Source organism: Crocodylus porosus, unplaced genomic scaffold (genome assembly GCF_001723895.1).
Source record: "Crocodylus porosus isolate Cpor-Errol unplaced genomic scaffold, CroPor_comp1, whole genome shotgun sequence".
Lineage (NCBI taxonomy): Eukaryota > Metazoa > Chordata > Crocodylia > Crocodylidae > Crocodylus > Crocodylus porosus.
In genome coordinates, this window is record NW_017728915.1 from 25,738,128 (window position 1) to 25,766,094 (window position 27,967).

The 27,967-nt window shown below is 40.2% G+C and overlaps 1 protein-coding gene across 1 annotated transcript; it reads right to left on the bottom strand.

Moving 5' to 3' along the window:
• Positions 1 to 5,924: 5,924 nt before the first annotated feature.
• On the bottom strand, positions 5,925 to 27,967 carry UBA2 (ubiquitin like modifier activating enzyme 2). Its single transcript, XM_019535868.1, has 16 exons — positions 27,858 to 27,967; positions 27,500 to 27,570; positions 26,502 to 26,566; positions 24,892 to 24,992; positions 24,590 to 24,711; positions 22,993 to 23,060; positions 15,637 to 15,758; positions 14,668 to 14,767; positions 14,067 to 14,227; positions 12,442 to 12,535; positions 12,228 to 12,340; positions 11,969 to 12,124; positions 10,301 to 10,397; positions 9,536 to 9,641; positions 8,741 to 8,877; positions 5,925 to 6,839 (listed from the first exon to the last, which is right to left on the bottom strand). Exons 2-16 carry the CDS (start codon positions 27,502 to 27,504, stop codon positions 6,655 to 6,657), a joined length of 1,632 nt encoding a protein of 543 aa, XP_019391413.1. The 5' UTR covers positions 27,505 to 27,570; positions 27,858 to 27,967; the 3' UTR covers positions 5,925 to 6,654.

Genomic DNA, 27,967 nt, shown 5'->3' on the forward strand with positions numbered 1-27,967 from the left:
AAAAAAATAGTTATCACCACATGTTAGAAATTTGGGTCTTTAATGGTGTTTTTTTCCCCTTAAGAATAAGGTTTTAGATTTGTGTTTCGATTTCTTTTGGTTTGGTTTGGTCACGCCTTGTGTGCTGCTTAATATTTTCTGTGACAGTTAAAAATAGAAGTGTTGCCAACTCTCATGATTTTTGGCATTGTTTTTAAAGTCTAAGCTTTGGGAACATGAAAAACTTAGCTCTTCCATTTTTATATAACATGAGAGTTGGCAATGCTGAAATAGTTAAAAATGAAGCATGCGTGTGCCTTCGTTGTCTGAAAGCTGGACATTCCTGTGTAACAATACATAATTCAGTTGCTTATCAAAATGTTATTTAAAGTAATTCTATTTCTTCAGGATAATTTAAAACAGAGCAGCTGTAACAGCCTCAGTTTTCACAAACTAGCCACTTGACTTTAAACAGTTTTACATATATCTGTTTTTATATACTGCTTTGGGCGGCGATGAGAGCATAATCATCACACAGGCTACATTTCTTTCCTTTTGGGACTGACGGAGTTCTGAGAGCCTCATTCCAAAGTATTTACAAGAATCCTGGAGCTGAAGTTATCATGGCTCCTTTAAGTTTTGGTTAGCCATGAACATGTTTTTGGGCTCCATCTTCTGGCAGACAGCTTACATTGCATTGGTAGTCCCACATTTAACTGCTAGACAAAACTATTTAAACTATTTCTGACTAACATTTCTCTGCAAGCCTGAAGATCGTTTCTCATTATAAACCTGCAGCCAACAAGAAGTAACTTCCTTACATTTTCTCTTTCTTTTCAATCTCTTGATGGCTAAGGACCAATCTAAACAAATATAACCCGAACAGCACCTAGAAAAGACCAAGTGCAATTGTCACTTCATAAATATCTTTATCTTAGACAGCACCAAACTCTTATGGATATTTTGCCTATCACATCCGTATATGTATAAAATAAGTATTAAAAAGTGTATCTTATGTCTTACCTAGTTTTGTATTCTACAACCCCTAATTAGGTAATCCCTAATTGCCTACCAAAGCAATGGATTGGCTGAGATTTTGCCTGGCTGCCTACAGGGTCCATCTTAATCAGGATTATTCACAAATATTAGGACATAATGTTAAACCCAATCAACTGGCTTCAGAACAGCCCCTGCATTTACAAACATGCAAACTCTGTATTTACTCATACAAATCAGTTTTAATTGTTTACCAGATTAGTTCATTAAGTATGAAATCAGAGACCTTGCTTTGCATGTCCCTTTCATTGCAGAGTGGAAGAAAGCAGAACATTAAAAGGTACACGGCTACAATTTAGCTTGGAATGGCAAAAATAAAGCCCGGAAAGCAATGATAGAAGGCCTCATCCATGAGGAAATCCTGGTTATTAACTGAGCAAATATAGTCATTAGGTAGGGATCAGGCTACTGTATTTTTCCCTCCTGCCTGTTTTTAAATTAAGAGAGTTTCCTGCTGGTGAAAGATCCCAGATTGATAGGTCTCTTTATAGCCACTCAACAAGTAAGGCAGACCAGTAGTGCTAGTTTCCTGAGGTTGCCAACAGTGCGCTTCAGCCATGATTGAGGGATTATTTCTGGCAGCTGAAGGTACTTCAGTCCCTGTTGAGATTACCCACAGCTTTCATCTGGGATGGTGTTTTCATCTGAACAATGATATAGCATTATAGAATTAATCTTCACATTAACCAAAAGCACTAACTGCTTTTGCTTGAAGGAAAATCTGGGTGTCTGATACATGCATGATTATGCAATGCAAAATAATGCAACTTACCGTGATGTAATATAACTTCCACTGATTGTCTCTTCCTTAGTTCAGACAAACCAATATCAACCTACACCCAGTTATCACTTGTTGCAGAGCTGAAGTGTAGATGTCTGGTGAGAAACATAGTAATGCATTAAAACTCTGGAAGTAGAAAGACAGGAGGAAAAAATAATTACCATCAACTGGAGTTCGACGAGAACACTGGAATCAAACTCCTTTCAAAGGCAGAATGAAAACTTTCAGGACCACAACCTGTCAAGGAACTCAGGATCCTCAAATCACCAGGAGTTAAGTAGGGGTTTACAACTAACTTGCTTCCCACCCTCCCCATCATTTGAAGATAGTACCATCACATGCAGAGCTCTGAATTGCTGACTAAAAGTGTGTCATATTGTACATCATTGTTGTTTCTGCATTGTACTGTTCACAGCATGACTTACCCACTTCTTCAAGGTCTTGCCATGAATCTGACCATAGCTTCAATTTTTCATCAATTCTCTCTAAAATTTCCTTTCTTCTAAGTCATTGAACATGTTCCCCATCTTCCCTCAAAGAAATATTAGCACAACACCCTGTTGGCACCAAATTCCTAATTTTTCTACTCTACTATTTATCTTTTGAATGCATGCCATTCTGCTTAGTTTGTAGGCTCTCTGGGCAGTGCCCATGTCATTATAGCCATGAATAAAGAGTTGACCTCAATATTGGTGCTACACACATAACATAGAAATATGGTACTGTCAACTTCTACAGTATTTTTGTTTTTGCAGCCACTCCTGGAATCAGAGGACTTCCTGATACCCTCAAACGCCATAAAAAATCCTGGAAAGAAAGCCTTTAAAACATAACCCAAGTAAACCTAATGGTAACAAATAAGATACCTTTGTTTTTGTTGTTTAATTTTAAGCAATTCTTATGATTTTTCGGTGGTTTGGCTGCTATTTGATACTTGGGAGCAGGCAATTCTGACATGAATTGTTGCCCAAGCCCAACAGTATATATAGTATGTAAGATCCAGCAAACAGTTGGCAACAGGCCTTTAAGCATCACAACTTTAAATTGCTAGTTAAAAGTTACTGTGCAAGGCAATAGGTATTGGCTGGGAAATTGTTCAGGCCTCTCTATGGTTCAAAATGTCAACAAAATTAAAATGTCATATGGAATTACTATAAGCAGTAAATAGTAACTGCAGTTTAGAGGTTTTTAAGAATTGGGCCAGCATCACTTTGTCTGGGGGCTCTCTCCTGAGAATAAGATGTAGGTTTTTGAACAGTAGAGTGGTTGGGTAATCTTCTCAAACATTTTGAGAACCAGAGTTGCAATGTAGGAGGATGAGAGTCCACAAAAATCAGTCCATCACAAAGTTGTCCTTGGCAGAGTCTCTCTTGCATTTGTTTTCATTTAGTGGTTAATGCTAGTTTCGATTACTCGGTGTAGTCAGAAATATTTGACCTGGAAGCACATATATGTATGTGTGTGTACATATTGTATAGGAAAATATTTGACTACAACTTTTAATGCAAGGCTCTCCACTATGTTTTATAGACAATGAAGCAAGAAATGGGACAAACCCAAGAAGTAGTAAACAGAAAACTAATCCTGTTTTCCTAAAAACTCATCTATGTTAGAGATATGCACCAACAAAAATGACTGGAGCAAGCTGCATACGTGTAACTTTACATCAGTGTAATTAGCAGTTTGCACTGGTACAACCACAGTGATGTGTATAAACATGTGATAGAGACAGGACACCCCACAATGACTTAGATGAAAAACCCGGAAATAACCCAGACTTCCAAACTCCCATATCTACTTCAGCTATGAATTTGCTTCCTTCAAGTATACTTTATTTTCTTACACATTTAAGTTAATTTGAAATACAGGTTTAAACCACTGAAATTATTATAAAGATCAGGAAATTTTGGGTGCCTTCATTCAACTTCCAGTTAGCTTAGCAAAAAAAATCTAAAGCTGGTATAAGCATCAAGGAAATGTTTAGAAAGAAACCTTATACCAGCGGTGCTCAATCCCCTACCAATGGGCCAGATCCAGTTCACAGAGCTCAGTTATCTGGTCCATAGGGCTTCTGAAGGGTATAGAAATTTGGTGGCAGGGGAGTGATGGCACTGTTAATTAATGCTCCAATGCCACCAAATTTCCAGACCTCTGGGGAACTCTACAGGCTGGACAGTGTGACCCTGCCTGCAAGCACATGGCTAGATTTGGGTGCTTGGGGTCAAACTGGCATTTTGGATTGCACCCAGACAAATCCTATGGACCAATTCAGCACAGGATCTGACCTGTAAACTGACCCTGTACCATTTATCCAGCTTGCAGGCCAAAAGGTCAAATGCCACTACTCTACACAAACACCAGACGGATGATGAAGGGCAAATTAAGGACACCCATGCTTCTGTCATTCTGAAATCTAGATTTCATTGCTCAGAGAAAAATTGCCTACTGAGTGATTAATTTGAGTATTGCTGAACATAACAAGAAACCCATAGAAATATCTGACATCAAAAGGAACAATACTTCTTACACTTTTCTACACAAGCAGCTTCCTTAATAGAAACATTTATTATAATGTATTTGCTTAAAAAATATGGAACAGATGAAGTGGCAGCTGTGGTCCCCTGGCTACACCTGTTGTTAGATTAGTGTGGTATGTCTTGTGTTATGTCAGGGTTGATAGTGTAGTTTTGCTAAGAGGTTAGAGTATGGATTTGTATAGGTTGACTTGAATGGGGTAGATCCTGCCTTAGGCAGGGAGTCAGACTTGATAACTTCTTAAGGTCCTCCAGAGAAGTCCTACTTCTCCGATTCTCTATGAAAAACGCATGTAATCAATGACAGGTACAAATCTTTAAAACTTATTACATGTTGCAACACTTAAGCAGAAACACTTTAAGAATCAAGCTTAGAACCAAGCATCTAGATCACTCCTGCAGATTTCTGGAACTGTTTTTAGTCAAGTACTTAAGCTACTTTATCAGCTTGTTTTACATGCTCCACCAAGGTGCTCCATCAGCCTGCCTCAGCACAAGCGGCTCCTATGCCCCCGCAAATTACACTTGGTAGAGTGTACTATATGCACATTATCAAAACTCCTGTTCTGTAATTCCCTACGCATATCAAAAGCTACAGAAACAAACAAGAATATTTACACACGTTCTCTGTCAAAATTTCTTCTCTTAAAATTGATGTTACATTTCAGGCAGCATTAAGAGCCCTTTAGATCAACTCCCACTGGTACGAACATCATCAAAATAATCTAGATTTTAAATTTCATATCTGGAAACACAATTTTCCATCTTCTCACTCATTATAATATGAAAGAATACTAAAATGGAATTGTGGAAAATGTCTTTTTGTCTTATTTGGATACTGGGTTTATGTATGGCCGACTGAGGTGACCTCTAGAGCTGCCAGACCATATGCTCAAACTAGAATTGGAAAAACCAAATAGTGTGATTTCTGGATTATTTCTGGTTAGACCTTTGTTTACAAGTTTTACAGACTACACACCGTAACAGACAGAATTCATCTGTGAATTTTATCTGCTCTTTTGGGCCAACACTGACCAAATTAAAAACAAGTAATTTTGGTTCTGTATCCCTGGGATAGATTTTGGAAGCAACTTCAATGATGTTTTAGTAACCCTGAGTTAGGTGTTACATTCTCATGCAAAGCTGAAATGAAAATGTCAGACTTACTGCAACTTTGGGACCTACTGTAGTGAACAAATAATGCTTCCAGAATATTGTTCCCTAAACCCATGCTTTTACCACAAGCATAGTAATTTTTAGTATAATCCCATTAAATGTAAAAAAAATCAAGTATAACAATTTGCAAAACGATAAGTAGGTATAACTACTACAAATTATAATCTGGAAAGGTGATTTAAATGCTGTTATTGAACAGGGCAATAACTCATTGTCCAGGAAGAAACATTAACAAAAGTTTTATTAAAAAAAATCCCCCTTCCACTTAAAAACAAATGATTTTTTTCGTTCCGTATTATGAGATCATGTTTAAAAAAATGAAAATAGTACAGTAATTTTTGAAGACTATACATTGTAAAATGTTGTAAGTCAGCATAAAACTGGACTGTGCAAGCAGATATAGGAAGTATTTCAGATGTCATTTATTTGGTCCATCAGATGTACAGTATAGTAGTAGTATTTGAGTTTTACAAAACATCAAATATAAATAACCTGAAACTGTAACAATACACAAAATCTGCTTCTTACACTGACATACCAGGCAGTACGAGCTGAAAAACTTGAGTAAATTAACATTGTTTTACAGTAATGTACATAGTGCCAGTTGGTGTTTAAGAACAAAGTTTTAAACATAGCACTTTTGTTTTAAAGAATCTGCTCTCTCACTTTAGCTGAGGGTGTGAAAAATGATTAGATCTAGGCTAAAGATATTTTCCTGCTAGCTAAAAAAAAAAAAATCTAATATTTATAAAGCTGGGTATCAAATGACGACCCTTTACTAAACCAGAGTAATTTTTTTTTCCTAGATTCATACCTAAAGGTATTTACATAAAAAAAATAACATGCTTGTTTTTCATGACTGTTTAAGCAAATACTTATGTTTAAGTATCCATAAACTAAGTTTCTACTACATTTAATATAACATATTGGAAAACTTCTACGTTTCTATTGAAATGAGTGTTTTACCATCAAGAGGGATGGACACGTGTTCATTAAGTCTGTGGTGCGATTTTTCCCTCGAAACAAAAGGCCATAAAATTAGTCTAGTTCTGAACATTTAACACACCCCAAAGTAATATCTTTGTTGTACTGTGTTATATGGATCTTTATGTCACTGGGTATATGTGCTCAGTCTAGTGCTATGATGTCATCTTGTTCTTCCGTTGGCTCTGTACGCACTCTCTTTGTACTGACATGCTCTTTGTCGTCTAGTTTTCTCTTGCGATTTTTGCCTTCTGTATTATCATCATCAGTATTGCTTGAAGGGCCTTCATCATCAGAATCAACAATCAATACATCATCTTGATCTTGAGCTGGAAAACAATCCAATTGATATATTCTAAAAAATGACTATTTAAAACCCTGTCTTGCTTATTACCGCAAATACAGAAAATGCCTCCTTTGCCAAAATTAATGTTTTGGGGTATTGTTGATAAAAAAAAAAAATAAAATAATGAAATCGCTATTAAAATAGACTTTTCATGCATCACTTTTCTTCTAATCAAAAGGAATTAAAAATATTTCAGTATTCCCTCCAAAAACACTTTTTTGTTAGAAAAAGGTTATTTAGAAGTACTTTTGTACATGTGCAAAGTTAGTAGGAAATGTACATTACATGAATGTGTCTTAAGAGCCAGGAATAATTACACACACTTGAGTCAGTCCATCTTCATTTTTACTCTTAGTAAGTTCACTAAAACTTCTGCTAGCAGTTCACTAGAACTTCTACATTCCATAGAAGAAAGAAAAAAAACCAAGGATAAGAAAAGAAGGATAGCTTAAGAAAGCTAAAAGATAACAAAACATAAATAAGGGAAGTACACAATTAAAGGATACAAAGGAGACTTGATTAAACATCTTTCCTTGATGTTTCTTGTGACCTCTTTACCGTTCTACCTGAAGCCCTGTGTCCTGTTCAAGCAGAGAGAGAAGGAGCCTTTTTGGCAGGCAGAGGAGCACGACTTCTGTCTTGCCTGTGTCACAGGGGTTCCAGGAAATCGAACAGACTTGATTAATCAATTAATGGAGTCTGCTGGAGCAGCTTCAACAGCCTCCTGCATCTTGTCTATCAATGTTCCTGTGCTTAAAAATGGTGGTGGGGGCACTTGAACTAAAGCTCATTGAACAAGCTTTAGTTTAAGTGCTCCTGACCACCATTTCTATGCATGAGGACAAGACCCTGCAGCAATTAGAGCAGCTCCGATCTAATTAAAGCACCACTCCCCCCTCTGTCTTCCCCATGTAAAAGTGCCCTAAAAATGTAACAACTGATTAAATTTGAAATGATTCCCTAATCTTATTTTAGAAGGCATAGCAAGACATTAAGGTAATGTGAAAATCATCACCACACAATTCTGCACATATTTTGAGTAAAACATAAGAGTCAAAGGAATGTCCCCAAAAATTAAAAACAACAAAGCATACATAGAATTTCAATCACACAACAAATTTTCAGTTTTACTTATTTCCATATGACAGGACACTTCAAATATTTTAAACTTAGTGAAGTTTAAAGAGTTCTACATCCAACTGAATTATTCTTAGTCTACTGTTATCCCTTTGAATAAGGCCATTGGATTTACAATGAATCCAAGTTTTCTGACTCTCAATTTAAGAAAAGTAGAAAACAACACATATAAAGACATTTAAAAGGCTACCACCTTCATAATGCATACAACAAGACATTTTTAGAAAAAAGTGTTTTTATAAGGGTGCCTCATGTTCAAAGGAATACAGTATTCAGAATACCTTCAAAGACCCTTTAAAACGTCAAGAAGGAAACAGTAAAAGTGCTTTTCTGGTCAGCACAATGCTTTTCATTTTGCTTTTCTTGGAGTAAATGAGGGGAAAAAAGGAAGGATATCAATTATTTCATTGCGCATTAATGTTATTGCTTGTTAGTTGAATTACCAGGATCCTTAAGTTCCAAATCTGCAGCACAGGAAGTGTGTAACTTGAAAAAGTCCACAAAAAAGAGTCTTATTTTTACAGCAACTTACTGTATGATGCGAGGGATCTATTATACACCACCTCTACCTGAAAAGTCCTTTTGTCTATTAAACAAAATCAGAGCCTTTTTTAGAAAAAGAGAAACTGACAAACATTTTGGTTCTATATTACATTTTTGATGACAGCCTCAAAGGTTAGTTTTTACTAACAAATCTGTTCCCATAAAAATAAACCATTTTATTCTAACTCATTTACTATTTGTTACCTGTTGATGTTGATGGCTGTGCTCCATCATCACTACCATTGGTGATGTTCTTAGAAGCTGGTTCTGATGGTTTGGGGCCAACTTTTTCAGGAGCATCTCCAACAACCTCAAATTCTACATCATTTTCTAGATCTTCACTGCAGAAAAATCCACATGCTTTTAAACAACCATGTAAGTATGAATACCGGTCTTTGCACAAACACAACACATCTGATTTAACCGCTACCAGACCAATATGCAAATATTTAAAAAAAAATGCTCATAATGAACAGGAAAGAACTGTTCAAGCCCCTCCTAACTGACTTAGGTTTTTTCATATAGTCTGCCTTAGGAAAATACTTAATTGAATGTTTTTCTCCCAGCTTCTTTTTACTTCTATCTTCTACTTTCATCCCAAAAGAAAATTTGACCCAACTTTTTCAAAGTGAATACAATTTCTTTAGCTTTATTTTGATCACAAGTAGTAGAGCAATCAATCACCAATTTCTCATAATAGCTAAGTAATCTTCTATTTGTTGAGAATCCTGAGTACATAATCTTTTGGGTATACAGTGCACTCTCATTTTTTACATTAAAAATTAACTACTTAATCTCACAGTAGGCATCTCAATTATTTCACCCAACTGCAGGTTTAATGGTTTTACCCAACTGTAGGCTTAATGGTTTCCTTCCAAGCTTTCTGTTTCTTAATAGTTAAAATTAACTTGTAGGTTTAAAATTCTATATTTGGGAAATCCCCCTTAAAATTATTCTAAATACATACACAGAAGAAAACAAACACTCCACAATCCTTACCAATGAAGTACGTTGATTAACAGCGTATAGTCCTGGAGGAAGTCATCTGCTTGTAGCCTAGTGCCATTTCGAATTCCAAAATCTGATAACTTCCTGTGGTTATTTGCTAGGAAAATATTGAATTGTTTTACTTGTTTTTATAAAGATTATGTTAAGTACTAGAATTCATAACTATGCTTTACATCTGAATATATGAGAAGTTTAATTTTTCATCCAGAAATTCATTGCAAGGAAAGGGTATTGAAGTATATTTAGCTTACGTTAAAATGTTATTAGAAACTATGCTAATACACTAAACATACTTATTGAATATTAAAATTTTCTAGGTTTAATTTAAACCAGGAAAGCCAAATATTTCAGAGTCAAGTCCTTTCACTTTCATGTTATTTGTACTAAATATTTCTGAACTACTACTAGGGCTGTTTATTTCTTGTATTGTGGAAGTACCTAGCATGACCAGTCATGGTATGACAAAAAATAAGTATAACACGAAAGCCAAATGGATACAGATGGAGGAAGATGACTTGTCCGTTATTCCAGCCAGTACAACCTACTCTTGTAACAGGAATTCTGGGGCATGGGACTGAACAGCTTGACCTGGGGAGGCTTGCACAGAACAGATCTGCAACATGCAGACAGTCCTAACTTATATGTACATGCACTACTTGGTTGACTTCAGAAAGATCAGTTGCTGGATTTGGGCCAAAATGTTCTTTGGTTGTACTGCTGTTTTAGTTTCTCTTCCAAAAGTTACTGTTCACATACCTTCCGTTTCTCCCTCCTCTGAGGAGATAAGAATAGTTCCTTTTCCGTCTTCTATCTGCACATCCGGTGCTACCATAGCAAATTTTTCTTTCACTATCTGAAAAGATAAAAATGACTAAGTTTAAAGCATTCTATTTTAAGATGAATAATGTGGGGAAATTCCTTCAAAAACAGAATAATTCCATTTCCAATTTAAGCCTATAAAAATACCTCTTTACAGATACAGTCCAAAGTGATTGCCCCCCAATCCCAAAAGGTACCTACATGATCTAGTCAATGCAAACTATCTACAGCACCAAATTCGTATGCTCTCCTCAATTTTTTCAATACATTTTTAAATCTAATTAAGTTAAACTAGAGTTGAGATATTAAAATGGTTGTCATCATGCATTTTATTACTTAGGAAATAAAACATGCTGAAAGTTCTCTTAGTAGTCAATATATTTCTTTTGTAAATCTGTAGAATGGCAACTTCTAAAATATAGTATGAATGTTCCTTAAAAAACCCTTAAAATGTAGACTGTTAGTACTACCCAATATAAAACAAAAAATACTGTATTCATATTTAGAACAAAAATAACTGACAAGTTACAAAATGCAAACATTCTTTTATAGAATGTACAACTACAAGAAATGACCAGATGGACTTCTTTTTCTATCTTAGCTCAGCAAACCACAAAGTAAAGGGCAAAAGATAACAGCCAACATAAGGTAAAAAGCAGACAAAGACTAATGCAACCCAGCACTAACTTTATTGCTGGGTCTGCCCTGCCACTAGGGGGTTGGTCTGAGACCAGCCCCAGGGAACATCCAGGGGTTGGGGTGCTAGGCACCTACTCCGGGGCCCTACCTTCTACCCAACCTGCCACCCCACAGCCCCCCACTCTGGGCTTGAAGACCCAAAATATTATAAATAATTTTCCGCTTGTACATAGCTTCCCACTTTTTTATGGTTGGTGGGTGGAGATGGTGGTGGAGGGGCTCTGTTGATTGAGGGGATTCTGTTTGTTGAGGGGGGGGTGTTGTGAGGGTAATAATGCTTTTTTGTTTCAACCATGTGCAGGTTCTGAGAGTGGTGCTCGGGGCGGACAGGGAGTAGGGGGTGTGTGGATGGTGGGGCAGGTGGACTGGAGCAAGAAGTGCAGAAGGGCGGGGGGTGGGCATGGGCTCCGGCAGCCAGTGCCCTGGTCGCCATGGGGGCCTTCTGGGGCCAGCACCATGGCCAGCAGGAGCACAGGGCACTGGGCATCACTGGCAGGGGCCAGGCTGGAGCAGCAGGGTGCTGAGCATTGCTGGCAGGGGCTGAAACAGCTCTGGTGCAGAGAGGCAGGATGGACAAGGAAAGAGCTGTCTGCCGCCCTGCACTGGGCACACGACTCCTGGGCAGCGAAGGGGCTGGCCAGGGGTCAGTTTCCCAGATGTGGCTGGAGCCTGGAGCTCCCCCTGGTGGCCACAGGGGCACATGGCAGGCCTGTAGGGACTTGGAACCAACTTCAGCCTCGAGTCCTGGCATGTGTAGACACCCTGTATATCCTAATTAAGCGTTAAACCCATCAACTACCCTTTGTAGCACTTTAAATGTTCTTAAATTCTGATATATTTAAATTGAAAAAAGTGCAATGGAAAATTGAAAAACTGTAGTTTTATGTTTGAAATGTCAGTCTTTACCTTGTCTTGTAATGTTAACACTGTAACTTTGTGTACATTAAGTTTCACCGTCACTTCTGGCTTACTTGCGCACACATAACAATTGGGATTCGGAGGATCCAAAGCACAAGGAACAAGAAGCTTCTTTCTTGGATTTGGCTGTTTGTTCAGAAAAATCTTGGAGGAGGAAGAGGGGGGAAGGTTAGAATTAAATATATAATGAATATATATTTCATTATATATATGAAAAAAGGGAAAAAACACATTATTTTTCACTTACTGTTCTACACTGATCTAGTTTTCCTGATAATATCTTCAAACCTTCCAACACGATTAGACCAGCTATTACTGCATTAGTTGTGGCAATAGCGGGGATAATATTTCCTGCCATTGCTGCAAAATAAACAAACATTTTATTCACAGCAGATGGAACTTTTCAAGCCACGCAGCACAAATATTTGACATAGTGAAATAATAATGCATTTTATACTTACATTTGATATCAAATCTGCTCTTCATATTCATACTGAAAACATGCATCCTGAGGTTTGCAGCAGAAGTGACAAAATCCATTGCAGATGGATCATCCTGGCAGTACCATTTTAAAAAAGCAAAAAAAAACATTTTTGTCCAGATTTTTATTGTAAAAAACTATTTCCATCAAAGCTTTGGAGCAATTGATACACCACTGATCTACTCAAGCTAACATACTTTTTTCAGATTGTATTTATAAAATTTTAGACACTGCAGTACTGTAGACAAATGCAATCGCCAAACAAAAAAATACAGTATTTGCCTAATACTGTTTATGTTCAAAGAAATGAAGAGACAGAAGTCATATGACATCCCTGGAAGATAAAAAAAGGTTTTATCCACATTAACAGATGGGGACATTGAGAAAGGCAGGTGAGACATGCTGCTGAAGGCTACCCATTAGTGAGCGACACAGCTGGGTTTAGAATTTATAACTCTGAACTCTCATATCCACCAAATTCACCACACTGGCATCCCATGAAAAATATTCTTCCTCTCAGCCTCCAAGAAATCATAATTCTACTGTATCAAACCATTATCAATATCCCATTGTCCATAAAAACAGAGCATAAAATTATTTTCTTATAGTTAAAAATACCCAACACGAAATGTGACAGGCAAAATATAATCTTGAATCTATAGCTGGGCAGTTAAAGACAAAATTGATTTAGGTTTGGATCCTGTAAACTACTTAATGTGGGCACAAATACTTGTTCATGCATAGCAGTATGTAGGACTACAGCTTTTAATGATGGTCTAAACATATTTCCAAGACTTTATATCAATCTCTAAATTTATTTGAGATCTTAATTTTTTTCAAGTTTGGTAGCTGACGTAATAGGTTAACCAAACTGATTGCAAATCTGGTTTGAAACAGACTGTCCTCCAACACTGTTCCTATTTACCTCTATCTTCAAATATTCTCTCTTTTGTTCGACCCACAAAATGCTTTGGAAATGAAAGTATAACAATCCAAATCTTTTATTATACTAGTCTACTACAGACAGACAATTAGCAAAAAACTTTGTTTTTGCTTCACTTCAAAACAGTCACAGCCACATTGTTTTAGTGACTCGACCAATAGCGAGATCAACATTTTTGGCTTCTCATTTTCCTTCAGCAAAACTGCATAAGATACCACAGGCATACTGTAAAGAATTTGGCACTAGATTTAAACAGTAATCAGCTCTCTCTCTCCACAACAACATAAAGTATAAACTTAGAATAACAAAATAAATCTTTTTTTGTGAAAGATACTGATATTTTCAAAACCAGAACTGGAAATGGTAAAAATTACCAACACTCCTCCTGTATTTGATATGTCTCTCTCTCTCAGAATAAAGATTTCACTTCCTAAGAAGTTGATGGTTCTGCTGAATACTGATCAACAGTAAATTGCCTTAATTACTCCCACATACCTCTCTGTTTAAGCAAGATTAAATACAAAAAAAAAAAAATTCCCCAAGGCAAGCCTGTTTTCGTTTCTAGAAGTGCCACCCTACTGTCAAACTTAGTCTTTAGTGCTTATTTAAACACACATATGCACTTAGTGTATGACCACTCCCTATACATTTGCTGAACTAACCTTATCCCATATAAGCTCAGCTCCATCACCTTTTTCAGCTAGGTGATGTCTCAAAGTTTCCACACTCTTTGAAAACAAGCGTGCATAGCTCCTGACATCCAGAACCTGTTGATCTTTCAGGACCGTGGAGGATTCATTTTGCTGATCAGGTGTATTTTTTTCTTCAAAAGGAAAGAAAAAACACCATTGAAAACCTACAAGATCTAGGAATTTGAGAGACATCTGCTAAAATAGAATGTAGTACAAATGGAATAAAATTATACTGCAAATTATTTTATAAGAAACCTGCACTTAAAATCGTGCCTTTAAAAGTTAAGTCACTGCATATTCATATCAGCTAAAACTGCTGCAAATGCTACAACTAATACAAACAAAACATAAAGGAGTCTGCAGACACTTGTGAGACTTATCATAAATGAAAGAGGTATATTCTAGGATGTTAAACCTTACATAGTGATCTGCAGGGTTTTAAAATACAAGTACTGAAGTTACAATACTTGCAAACAGTTTCAATGATGGGTAAAAATAATTTCATGTGGCTGAATCCTGAAACAGAAGGTATAACTTAGTACCAGACAAAAATGAGAGAGAGAAATATTACCTTGATTCTGTACTTCAGTCCAGTCTAGTGGCACTGGAGGTTTCCTTTTCCTCCAAAGCTTATCCATTGTCAGCAAGTATCTGATGTCATCTTTGAAAAGCTAACATATATTAAGCAATAAGAAGAAATATAAAGGTATGTAAACTTTGTTTTACTTTATTGGATTTGTACCATTTTGTGTTTCTCCCCCACAAGGGCACTTTCAAAGAGAACTGTCGTGTACTTCTAGTTAACTCATGAAGTGACCTAAAGGCAACAGATTCTGTAAAACTATTCTTAATATATGCCTTCTAAGGCTTACTTTTTCATGTAAAGCAGAGGCAGCTGTATTTAACAGGTAAAATATTTCACTTTAGAAGAAGTGTCAAGGAATAACAACCCAGAGAGATTATGTTCTTGCTGAAGTCACATGCATTTTTACCTATAAGTCTATTTAAAAATGGCCACCTTATACCAAGATCCTTAAGACTAGCAGTGCTGCTTAACATCACAGCCCACCCACATCTGTTCCTTCCCTCCAACGACCAGAAGGATCCTGAAACAGAACCCACTTCTCTGTTCTGAGATTAACTGTGTACAGATGTCAGACAGTCTTTTCAACCTCACACAAGCTTCTGTTTATATGAGAAGAGCTCCCTACAGAATCCAAAATTAGATTTTAAATTTGTTCTCATGCAAAAATAATTTTAAAGCAAATATGATTTCATCCTTACCATTTGTACCATATGTCACTACTCTGATATCACACTGGCAGCTGGGTAAGTGCCTTCTGTTCAGGCACAGGGAAAAGACTATAATAGGGAAGCACAGGAGAACCCAGGGACAAAAAACATGGTAGGACCATGATGCTATATAGTCATATCATAATCTTATTTGGTTGTTACTTTAAGGGGTCAAAATTGAAAGCTATGGCTTAAGTTAACAGTAATTCAAACAGCTCAAAGATATTGTTGGGTGCAAAAATGGTACCTTAGTAAAAAGTTTAACTGGATCATATCCAGTTGATTTAGCCCACTCCTTAGTTGAAACACGTTTAATATCACCATCTTCATTAGATGCTCGTGCTCTGGCTTCTGCTTCTGCTGGTTCCCCTATTAATAAAAAGATGATGATTTATTCAAACTACAAAGAAAAAAGACCCATCAGAATTGTGATACTAAACTAAAATTATTCTGGGAATATAACTAAATGTTCACTGGCCTTTAAAGTATAGCTTTTTCCCCTTCTCAAGATTATGTGAATATCAGAGAAACCAAAGCAAAAAAGGAAAAAATGGTTACTTGTCTTTACAGTAGCCACAGTTTTTCAATAAGTTCTGTATGTGTGGCTCTCACTCACGGTCTACATAAGCCCTCTGCATTGGAGCTTGAAGTGTTTTCACTTTTAATGTCCACAAGACGTTGCACTACAAGCAGTGGTGGCCCTTTATGCTCCCAATCCCAACAGCATAAAAAACAGAGTAGCTACAGCCACCACCTAGTTCCTTCTTTGCTCAGACTCCAGATGACAAGGCTACAAACTGTAGGTGTTACTGGGTAGATCATGAAATTCAATTGTACAAAAACTCTCAAACAAGTTACTACTAAAGGTAAAACCAGACCAGACTTCCTCTAAAGTAGTGAGAAAGGAGCTAAATGGTGGATAGAGGGGTAAAGAATCAGTCCTGAGACAGATCTGGTTGATAGGTTGCAGAAGCAGAGAGACAGAGATTTCCTTGTCTACCTTTTCCTGAATTGTTCTGGGGGACACCCTCCCAAATGACAACTACAATCTGTGAAATCCAGTACTGGATCTGGAATATTTCAGTGGGTGCACAACCCGTCTTTGCACTGAAGAATTATTTGCAGTCAATTTGTGTCTGTATGTCTGTGTCCTTTACGTCTGTACTTCTTTAGGCAACTTAAAACAAACAGACAACCATGATGCTTTCCTCATAACAACTATTCTTGACATCAGTCTTACTCTTGTATCTACTATATCCAGTTACCTTTCTAAACAGACGCACTCTTTAAGATGCCCATGGATTTCATATTTTTTCTTAGCATTTCACAGCCAAACCAAGGAGTAATAGTATGCTAGGACAGCCTAATACAGGGCTGTCCAACTGGCAGCCTGTTGTGTCTCCAGGTTCCTGCCCAGACACAGCTCCACACCCACTGATTAGGCTGTAATAAAAGAGCTTTCTCCCTCCTCTGGATTTCACTGCCTGCCCCTAGCCCTGACCCAGGCGGTGAGGTAGTGTACTGTGCCCTGGGGCCCTGGAAGCTGAAGGTGAGCCTAGGGCTGTGTGATGTACTGGTGGGCCACACATAGACATGCAGTGCAGCAGTTAAGATGGTGGAAGGCCTGTATAGACACACAGTGCAGTGGGAAGGTGGGAGATGGGAGAGGTGTCCACACGATCTGTGGCCAGGGTGCCCACAGCTTGCCTACACGTGTGCAGACTCCCACTGCAGAGCATTCAAGTGTTGACAGCCCTAGCCTAATCAGGTAAGCATCTTGCTGCCACCCCCAAGAGGAGGCACAAGGTGGCGGTAGGGGACTCCCTCCAGCGGGGCACAGGGACCCATCTGTTGTCTGGACCCCCAAGCCCGTGAGGTCTGCTGCCTCCCAGGGACCTGCACCCAGGGTGTAGTAGAGAGGATCCCCAGGCTTGTCTGGCCCTCCGACTACTACCCCATGCTCCTCAACCATGTGGGAACTAATGACACTGCCAGGAGTAATCTATAGGGCTCTGGCGGCTGGGCTCAAGGCGATGGGAGCCCAGGTAGTCTTTTCTTCTGTGATCCCTGTTGCAGGCCACGGTCCCAGAAGGAAAGGATACATCAAGGAAGTGAACCGACGACTCCAACACTGGTGCCACTGAGAAGGCTTCAGATTCCCTGACCACAGCATGCACTTCAGGGAAAGAAGACTCCTGGGAAGGGATAGCATCCACCTCACGAGGAAAGGTAAGTCCCTGTTCGTGGCCAGGATGGCCGATCTTTTGGACAGGACTTTAAACTAAGATTGCTGGGGGATGGGGATGCACAAATTCAAACATGTCCAGGGACCAACATACAAGTCCAGTAAATAGGAACACTGGGAGAGCCAGTCTTTTCATAGTTTCACAGATGCTAGGGTCGGAAGGGACCTCAACAGATTATTGACCCCCTGCCTAGGCAGGAAAGAGTGCCTATCCAGCCTTCTCAAAGACCCCCAAGGTAGGGGAGAGCACCACCTCCCTTGGAAGCCCATTACAAATTTTGGCTACCCTTACCGTAAAGAAGTTTTTCCTGGTATCTAGCTCTGTCAGTTTGTGACCATTGTTCCTTGTTACCCCAAGAGGAGCTCTGATGAACAGAGCATCTCCGATCCCTTGCTGCGTCCCCCTAATGAATTTGTAGGCGGCCACAAAAATCACCTGAGCTTTCTCTTGCGGAGGCTGAAGAGGTCCAGGTCTCTCAGTCTCTCCTCACAGGGCTTGTCCTGTAAGCCCCTAACCATACAAGTGGCCCTCCTCTGGACCCTCTCGAGTCTATAAACATCCTTCGTGAAGTACGGCACCCAAAACTGGATGCTGCGGTCTTACCAATGCCCCAACCACAGTACTCCAATTGCGGTCTTACCAATGCCCCATAGGGGGGGAAGTATCGCTGCCTTGGATCTATTTGTCAGGCAAGAGCTGAGGGAACAGTCCTCCATCAGCATGACAGGAAGACAAGGGCCTCAGGAGGAGGACTCAAGTGCCTAGATACTAATGCCAGGAACATGGGCAGCAAGCAGGAGGAGCTAGCTCCTCCTACTCTGTAATGTGCATTATGATCTAGTAGGGATTACAGAGACCTGGTGGGACTCCTCACATGACTGGAGTGTAGCTATAGAGAGCTACACCCTACACAGAAGGGAGCGGGTGGGGAAAAAGGGTGAAGGCGTTGCTCTCTATGTGAAAGAGCAGTATACTCCTCCTTGGAGGCTGACATTGGCTTCAAAAATGGACAGCTTGAAATCCTCTGGAGGGGGTGTGGCCAGAGAGACTTAACTGTAGGTGTATACTACAGACCACCAAACCAGGGGGAGGAACTTGATCTGGAGTTTGCCTGAGAATTCACCAAGGCTGCACGTACATGTGACATGGTCATCATGGGGATCTAGACATCTCCTGGGAGGAACACTCAGCCAAGTTAAAACAGTTGCAATCCTTCCTGACCTGTCAAGGAGCAATTCCTGACTCAGGATGTACATGGACTAACCAGAGGCTCTGCTAGACTTGGTCCTGGCCAAAGGAGATGACCTGATGATCGACTTAATTACAGAGGGAAATCTGGGTGACAGCAACAATGTTCATTGTCTGACATAAGGCAGACAAATTGGATAGCAGGACTGAAGTCTTGGACTTCAAAAAGGAAAATTCAACAAGCTTAGGTCACTAGTAGGGCAAGTGCTGCAGGACCAGGGACCAAAGGGGAAAGGTGTGCACAGAGTGCTTGTTCCTTAAGGACACGATCCTTGAAGCACAAAGCACAAAGTATTCCCACGCGGAGAAAAGGTAACAGAAGGGCTGGGAAGCCCTCTTGTCTAAACAGGGAAATCATGGTCCTCCTAAGAAAGAAGAGGCTTATAAACAATGGAAGTCTGGAACAGGCCCCAAGGAGTACAATTCCACAACAGCACGCATTTGCAGGGAACAGAGAAGAAAGCCTAAAGTAGTGACCAAACTTAGATTAGCAATGGGAATCAAGGACAAGACATCCTTCTTTAGGTACACAGGGAACAGGAGGAAAACAAATGGGAGTGTGGGGCCATTGCTCAGCAACTCAGGAGAGCTGGTTACCAGCACCCAGGAGAAAGCTGAACTCCTGAATGACTGTTTTGCCTCCGTCTTTCACCAGACCAAAGGGAAAACCACGCCAGATAGAGTAGAGGATGAGCACAGTAGGAATAATCGCCTTCCTACTATTGCAATAAAATTGGTGTATAACTGTGGCAGCAAGGCACCACCACCACAGGCTCCTGAAGGGGAGGGGGTAATCCCCGCAGGCCCCAAACCCCGGAAACAGACCTCCAGTGGGGGCGACTTACCCCCTGCCTGGACAGCCAGAGCAGGAGCCGGGACTGCAGCCACAGCCGTGCGAGCCAGCATTATGCCAGCTGTTTAATCAGCTGTTTCCCGCGTGGGGAACAGCTGGACCAATCATGGCAGCCATACTGGCCGCCACAGAAAAGTTTAAAAGCCCCGCCGGAACTAAGGTGAGGGGTGAGCTGGGGAGAGAGTGCTGGTGGGCAGCACGCTAGACAGGCTGAGGCTCCAGCGTGGAAGAGGAGTGGCACAGCCTGCACGGCTCCCGCAGGCGATGGAGAGGAAGCTTCTGAGCCCCCTACAGGAGGCAGAGCAAGGGAAGCCCTGCAGCTCCCCACTGAAGGCAAGCCAAAGGAAGCAGTTAACTTCCCTGTAGGGAGCAGGGCAGAGGAGGCATCTGAGCCCCCTGGAGGAGGCTGGGGTCGAGGCAGCTCCACAGCCCTCTCCTCCTCAGGGGAGTATTTCTTCTGAGAGAAAAAAAACAAAAAACAAAAAAAGGAAAAAGGGGAAAATCAAAGAGCCTAGAGAAGGCGGGCCGTGTTTTGAAGCCGGAGGGAGGAAAGCCACCTGCATCCACATCGATGTGGGACACTATCCAAAGCAAGCTGCGGGCAAACCCGCAGGGCCAAAATCCCCATTCTACAAGCACCCATCTAGCTGGCGAGTGGACAGGCTGTAGGGGAGGCAGAGCCCCGTGGAACATCATGGCAAATAACCGTGAGTACTGCTATTTGTCGGGAGGAAGAGCTCCACTGAACCTCCTCTCTTGATAGTTTAACATCAAAGTCATGGCAGGCATGTTGAGGGGCAGGGCTATGCACCCAACAGGTCGTGCAACACGTAAGGCCCCAAAGATCACAATGACCAATTAATAAAATTAGATGTATACAAGTCAGCAGGACCGGATGATTTTCATCCAAGGACACTGAAGGAGCTGGCCAAAGTCATTGCAGAACCCCTGGCAAAACTCTTCCACAACTTGTGGCACTCTGGAGAAGTCCCTGAGGACTGGAAGAGAGCCAATGTTGTGCTCATCCACAAGGGCAGGAGGGAGGACCTGCGTAACTATGGGCCAATCAGCCTAATTTCAATCCTAGGGAAAATCCTAGAAAAGTTCATCAAGGAGTCTATGTGTAATAACGTTGCAGAAAGTAAGATTCTTAATGACAGCCAGCATGGTTTCATTGCGGGCAGGTCTTGCCTTACCAGCCTCATCTCCTTCTATGCCCAGGTAACTCACCACCTGGACACGAGAGAGCAGGTTGACACTGTATACCTAGACTTTCCAAAGGCCTTTGATCTAGTATCCTGCAATGTTCTCATGAGAAAATTGGAGGATTGTGGGCTCAACTCTGAGACAGTCAGGTGGGTGAGAAACTGGCTGGAGAATAGGACCCAGTGCTGTAGTGAATGGATTTGTGTCATCCTGGAGAGAAGTGGGCAATAGCGTCCCACAGGGGTCAGTGCTTGGTCCAGTACTTTTCAACATCTTTATTAATGATTTGGATGTGGGGTGAAGAGCTCACTGGCCAAGTTCATGGATGACACCAAATTATGGGGCAGCGTGGTCACACTCGAAGATAGGCTACAGTTACAGGTGGACCTAGACAGGTTAGCAAGTTGGGCGGATTGAAACCTGATGGAAGTTCAACATTGAGAAATGTAGAGTTCTCCACCTCAGGATGAGCAACCCCCAACACACTTACAGGCTTGGCAGCACCGAACTGACTAGCACCCCGAATGAATGGGACCTGGGGGTAATAACAGACCACAGTATGACTATAAGTCAGTAGTACAATGCTGTAGCCTGTAGGGCAAATAATACTCTGGCGTGCATCAAATTGATGCATCTCCAGCAAAGCCAAGGAAGTGATTCTTCTGCTCTACTCAGCACTCGTGAGACCACAACCAGAGTACTGCGTCCAGTTCTGGGCACCACACTAACAAGGATGTGCACAAGCTTGGGACAGTCCAAAGAAAAGCCACCCTTATGATCACAGTCTTAAAAAGCAAGCCATATGAGGAAAGGCTGAGGAATCTGGGACTCTTCAGCCTGAGGAGAAGGCGGCCAAGAGGGGACTTGGTAGCAGCTTACCGCTACATTAGGGGTGTACATCAAGGGCTTGGTAAGCAACTGTTCGCCAGGGCACCCGAGGGGAAAACCAGGAGTAATGGCCACAAACTCATGGAAGATCGATTCAAGCTCAACATTAGGAAAAACTTCTTCAGTCACGGTGTCCAGATAGTGGAAGAAGTTCCCTCCAGAGGTGGTGCAATTGCCTATGTTGGAAATCTTCAAGAGACTAGACAGTCACCTTGCTGCGGTGACTTGACGCCCAGTTATCTTTCCTGCTTAGTGCAGGCAGCTGGACCTGATGATCTTCCAGCTTTACAATCTATGAACAATTTTCTATTCTAAATTTCAAGTTAGCAGAAAGTGTCCTTTTATCCCCCCAAAAAACTATTATGCAAGGTTTTCCCTCCTTAGTCCCCTTGGACTAACACAGTGGGTGCTGACAGATGTGGGAAAAAATCCCAGAACGGTGCTTTACCAGAAAAGGCATAGTTTGACCAGTTTGGCCTGGCTCCCCAGCATCTGTATAGCTTACGCGTTTCAGTGGGGCTTTTATCTAATGGCTAATTCAACCACCTACTAGATAAAAGCGCTAAAAAGTCCTGCTGAAGCATACGAGCTATGCAGACATTGGGCAAGCTGGGTCAAACTGATGTGATGCCTCTTCTGGTAAAACATCAGTTGGCGTGGGTGCATGCCAAGCTGAAAGTAAAGCAGTTTCCCCTCCTGCCCCACACACCTGTAAGCAGCCAACACGCTTAATAAAGACCTGACAACCACTAACTACAACAAACTATTTATCCAGCTGATGAAGCTAAGAACAAAGAAGTTAAGCTGTTGTTCTGCTAACGTGCAGTAGAAAGGAACTAGATGGTTGTTAGGGTTGCTTTGCTCTTCCTTTTTCCATATGGAAACACAAGGGCTTACAGACTATGTGTGTGACCTATACTGGATGCCACCAGTTTAAAAAAAGAACACAGCCCCAAAGGAAAGGATGTAGATGCACCACGAATGGGATTCAGATGTACAGAAACTCAAAAAGAGATACATATTCTAAAGGCTCTCTCTCTCTTTCAGTGAATCTAACATTACTAAACTGAATATTAGGAATCTAACTATAACATTAAAAAAAGAGATATTTTGATTTAAACAAGCAGTAATATATATACTATCAATTTATGTAAACACTCACAGGCAGCTTCAGGATCAGCTCTGTCAGGTGATACTTCTTGATCAGCATCTTCTTCTCCAAACAGCTGACTATTTATTAATTAAAAACAAAACACTAGAACTGCATCATAAAATGCTTAGCTATTTCCTTAGTTTCTTATACCCATTTTTAAAGCCTTCCATAAAAAATAAGCAAGATACATCTCCTATACTAGTCTATTCTGTTTTATTAACCCAGCTTCGTTAAACTTAAGTTTCCTAGAAGTTGCCAACAGAACTCTATTTAGTGCTGCCTTTAAAAAAAACAAACAAACAAACAAAAAAAAAACCTTCTAAAAGCTCACAACAGATTAATTCTCACAGCTTCTATAGCATAGAAAACCAAGGCATATATTTGCTTTAATTGGTCCTCAAGCACAATATAAAAATATTTTTGAAAAGCATACTTCAATAAAAGAACAGTAAATCATACCAAGTCACTCATATCTAGAGAAGGCAAATAAGAACTTCTTTCAATCTGCATTTCTACAGAGCTAGAATAAAATAGAACATGGTATTCAAAACAGAAAAATGTTAAAATGTCAAGTAAACTGAGGGTCTTTGAGCTGTTTTTTATGGGAAAGATAAATCTTAGAATAAAAAGTTCACTTCACTGCAATTTTAAGGATTCGTGACCTTAGCTTCCTGAAGGCACTATAACTTGGTGCTTATATGGGGACAGGCAAGGGGCGGGGAAGGGGGGAAGGAGACAGGAATGATGAAAATCCACTTTTATCTTCCCTATCCAGGTTGAACAGAAGGATAGCTTGTGTGTTAAATGGCAAATGAGTTTAAATTTGGAAACTGAACCTAAGACGTATAAGGATTTAGTAGTGCTTGTTTTTTTCAAAATTTGTTTAGATTGTTCTGACTTTAAAGCATTTTTCTTAAGCTACAAATCATTACTGCTATTAGCCTGCCAGCTCAACAAAAGTATTTTTATGAAAAGTTTCTCCAGTTTAGAATTTTAAATCCAATGAAAAATGATGATATAGCAAATGATATCCAAATTTAAATCATGTTCTTTTCAACAAAACAACACAGAACACAATGGCTCACTTCTTTCCTAAATGGAAATTAAAAAGCTATGAAGTCAAATTTCTCTTACTAGTACTTTTTTATTTATGTAACTGTATTTTGTCCATCCCATTATTTATTGTGAATCATCAAACTGGTTCTTCTAAAAGAGGACAAACTTCTTTTTACTAAGGTCATTATACTGGCAAATACATCCTGCTCTGTCATAAAGTATATTATTCATTTTAAAGTAATAGGCATACAAGTCTCTCTTATTGATCCACATCAGTATACTTAAGAAACTTACCTGCCAGCTTCTTAATGATGTTATCTTATATGTCAACTCTTGAAATTCTGTTTCATGAAACAGATTTAGCAAAACTATTAGGAGGTTTCTCCATATTCAAGTTGTTGAAACCTTAGGAGGGGAGTGGAATGAGGCTCTCAAGTGTTTTTTTATTTGTTCATTCTAATTCTAATTTTTATTCATTCTCATTTTTTATATCAATTCATATACGAATCATTGTGGTGCAGTGACTATTTTTCTTGAAAGGTTTACTTACTTGAACAAATACTTTGCCCATACAATGCAGTGGATAGGTTCTGATGGAGTGTTGCGAATTGTGCAGCCTGGAAAAGTCTTCTGAGTTGGTTTAGGATGACATTCATAACACTCTGTAACTCCCTACAGAGCAAGGAAAAGGTAAATATTTACATGCTATACTGTACTGTAGTGATAAGGTGCTCATAGCTAAAGGGTGACACTGTAAACTGTCTCAACAACCACAAGAGACATTATCCATCCTAAGCTGTCCAGAAGACCAAATAAATCAAATTAACGCAGAAAAAAGTTACATCATCTAACCTTTTTGATAACTGTTACTTGTCCAAGGTAGCCTGCAGTTCCACTCTCTATAAGAGGAATATCAGCGGCCAGACACATCCTGTTTACGTGGTTACGTGCAGCTGCAAGATGAAAAGTATTTAAGGGGCAATTTGAATAATAAATAAAAAGAAAGCTTGACTTGATATATTATGCTCAAGGTAGAATTCTCTCCTTTCAACAGCTGTGTTCAACACCACAACCTCTACCTAAAACAGGCAAGCAAAATACAGCCCACGGGCCACATTCAGCCCGCCAGGCCACTCTATCCCACCCATGAGGCCCCTCTCAACTGTAGACAATTATTACCTGGCAAGCCACTGATGGCAGCACCAAGCAGCTCATGTTCTGGTTGCGATGAGACCAACCCCAACCTAGCCCGCTACGCCCCCACATCCCAGAAGCTTCTAGAGACCAGAAGCTTCTGCTTACCAGAGGCTTCTGCCTTGGGGACTCTGTGGCTCCTCTCCAGCCCTCCCTCCGAGTGGAAATTCAGATAATAACGGCCCAGGGGGAGGGAGATGGACTGCTGGCGATGGTGCTTGTGGGCCTCTGGCTCTGTGCCTCCATGTGCCACTCCTAGCTCAATTGCCAGGAGCACTACACGGAGGCACAGAGCTGCCCCAGCTAGATGGTGCAAGACTTCCCATGGCTCTTGGCACTTTAAACTGGGCTGGCTCCACACAGCCACACAGTGCCATGCAGGTCCCTGTCTTGCAGCCAGAACTGCATTCTCCTGAGCTGGGCTGAGCTTGCTCTGTGTGGGATCAAGCCTTGCAGCCCAGAACTGCAAGACACAGCCAGGCTGGGCCAAGCCACCTTCATGTGGGTCCCAGACATGCAGCTGGAACCGCATTCTCCCAGGCCAAGCTGGGCTTGCCCTGTGCTGCACCATGTGGATTCCAGCCTTGCAGCCAGGAACCATGCACCACAGCCGGGAGGGACTGGGCCAGCAGCTGGAACCACAGGCTGCTGGGACGGGATGGGCTGGCCCTGTGCTGTGGCATATGGGTCCACTGCCTTGGCTGTGGTGCACAGTTCCCGGCTGCAAGACAGGACTGGCGGGGCTGGCACCCCCCCTCCCAAACACACACCCTCTCACAGCTCCCACACACACTCTCCCCCCCATATCCATACACACACTGACAATCTCCCAGTTTCAAGATGTCAACTCCCCTCCCAAAATGAGTACTTCTGGGACAAGGCAAGAGACTTCCAGTAGCAAAGGTCAGAGGCTAAGGGCAGGACTTCCAGTCCCAAGATGACAGGTGCCCTACCCCCTGGTTGCCAAGGGGCAGGGCTACCCTTGAGGCCCTCGACAGCTCACCAACACTCATTAAGCGACCCTCCAGCCAAAATAATTGCCCACTGCTGATCTAAAATGTATTTTTTATATATCTATGTCTATATGTCTATCTATCATACTGTACACAAGAAACTGAGACATGGTACAAACTAACCCACCTAAGATTATAGAAAGGATTAACTGTCAGAACTGATATTAGCATCTCTTTACTTCCTGTTTCAGCTTCTATATTCAGGCAACTAATTCTTAATTCAGAAATAAAGCCATAAAAAAGTGGAAATCTCACCTCTGTTATCCAAAGCATTCATAACCAATGTAAATTGACGGAAGAATTCTACATTATAGTCGGGGCTGCAAAGAAAAAGCAGCGTTCAGATGGCTATGGCACAGTAGAAATTAAACATACTGCCCACTTAAAAACAGACTTTACATTCTACATGACGAAATGCATAAACAGAATTTACAACTTGTCTTTAACTACCTCAGTAGTTTTAAAATCTCATATCTCATAATCCTGCAGAAGTAAGAATATCTACTTTACACTGTTTTAAAGGAGCCTGAAGACATGTTTTATGTTTAAAAATACTACTAGAAAATATCTAGGAAGGAAACAGCACAGTTTTAATAATTTCTCTCTGTCTCTGAACCTGGAAATATGCAAATGTGGTAAATGATGTTTTCTGTCTTCACAAGAAGAGAGATGCAAATGCTTAAGTATTCTCCAGATACTCTTAGTTTGCACAGTGTGCACCCCCTTTACGCACACAAAAAATTCAACATTTTCCATCCTTGGCAATTAAGTTATTTCTACTGATCAGAATTATATATTACCTTACATTGATTACTACAATGGTGCAGATACAATTGGTTTAGTCTGTTAAGTTACTGTCTAATGGAGTGTGTCCTTTGCAGTGTCACCCCAATATTCTAAAACAGGGTGAAAATTCCCCATTTAAGTTTGGATCAGTAGTTTACACACCAATAGTATTTCTAGAGCTATGTACATTTCTAAAGACAATTATGATGCAGAGAAGTCTGTCTATCACAAGGCAGGGAAAGCACAGTACAGTGCTTCCAATAACTACAAAATATCTTGTAATCAACAAGCAGGATATGCATATAAATTCCATGGGAAACTGTGGAAAGCATGCTAGCAAAGAGATGCATGAAATAAAGATCACAAGAAATTCTGCAAATTCCAGAAGAAAGGTAATAAAAAGCGAGCACTTATTTTAAAATAATCAGGTAGTTGCATATATTTTTAAAAATTAAGACAAAACATACTTCATGATGCTGTCATGATAAGCTATAATATTAGCCTCTGGGTAAAACTGTAACACGCTTTCCTTGGCAACCTGAAAAAGAACAGACAATTGATAGCCTTATATATGTACCATTCATTCAAGAACCAACAAGACTGCAGACTTAAAAATCCATTACTAAGGTCTCATGGGTTTAAAATATTGCATATAAATCAGTCAACCAACACTTATCCCACCACTGAGAAGATACAACAGATTTAAGGAGTTACATGACTATTACTATCATGTAATACAGTTGCTGTATCATGACATTCATAACATGAAAAAAAAAAAGAACTTGATATTTGTTAGAAAAAATTCAACTTGAAACTCTCTCTTACCTGCGCTTTTGACTTTCCAACATGTTTCTTTTGAAACAAGAACTGCCTGTTGAGGTTGCTCACATCAATGGTATCCAAATCAATCTACAAATACACAAGTACATATTTAA

What these genes read in the sequence shown, in the direction of transcription:
- UBA2 (XM_019535868.1), bottom strand. An exon ending in CAGTTAAACTTTTTACTAAG is followed by an intron (nt 14,768 to 15,636) that starts GTACCATTTTTG and finishes AATATATGTTAG; the next exon opens with CTTTTCAAAGATGACATCAG. An exon ending in GAGCAGATTTGATATCAAAT is followed by an intron (nt 12,341 to 12,441) that starts GTAAGTATAAAA and finishes TTTATTTTGCAG; the next exon opens with CAATGGCAGGAAATATTATC.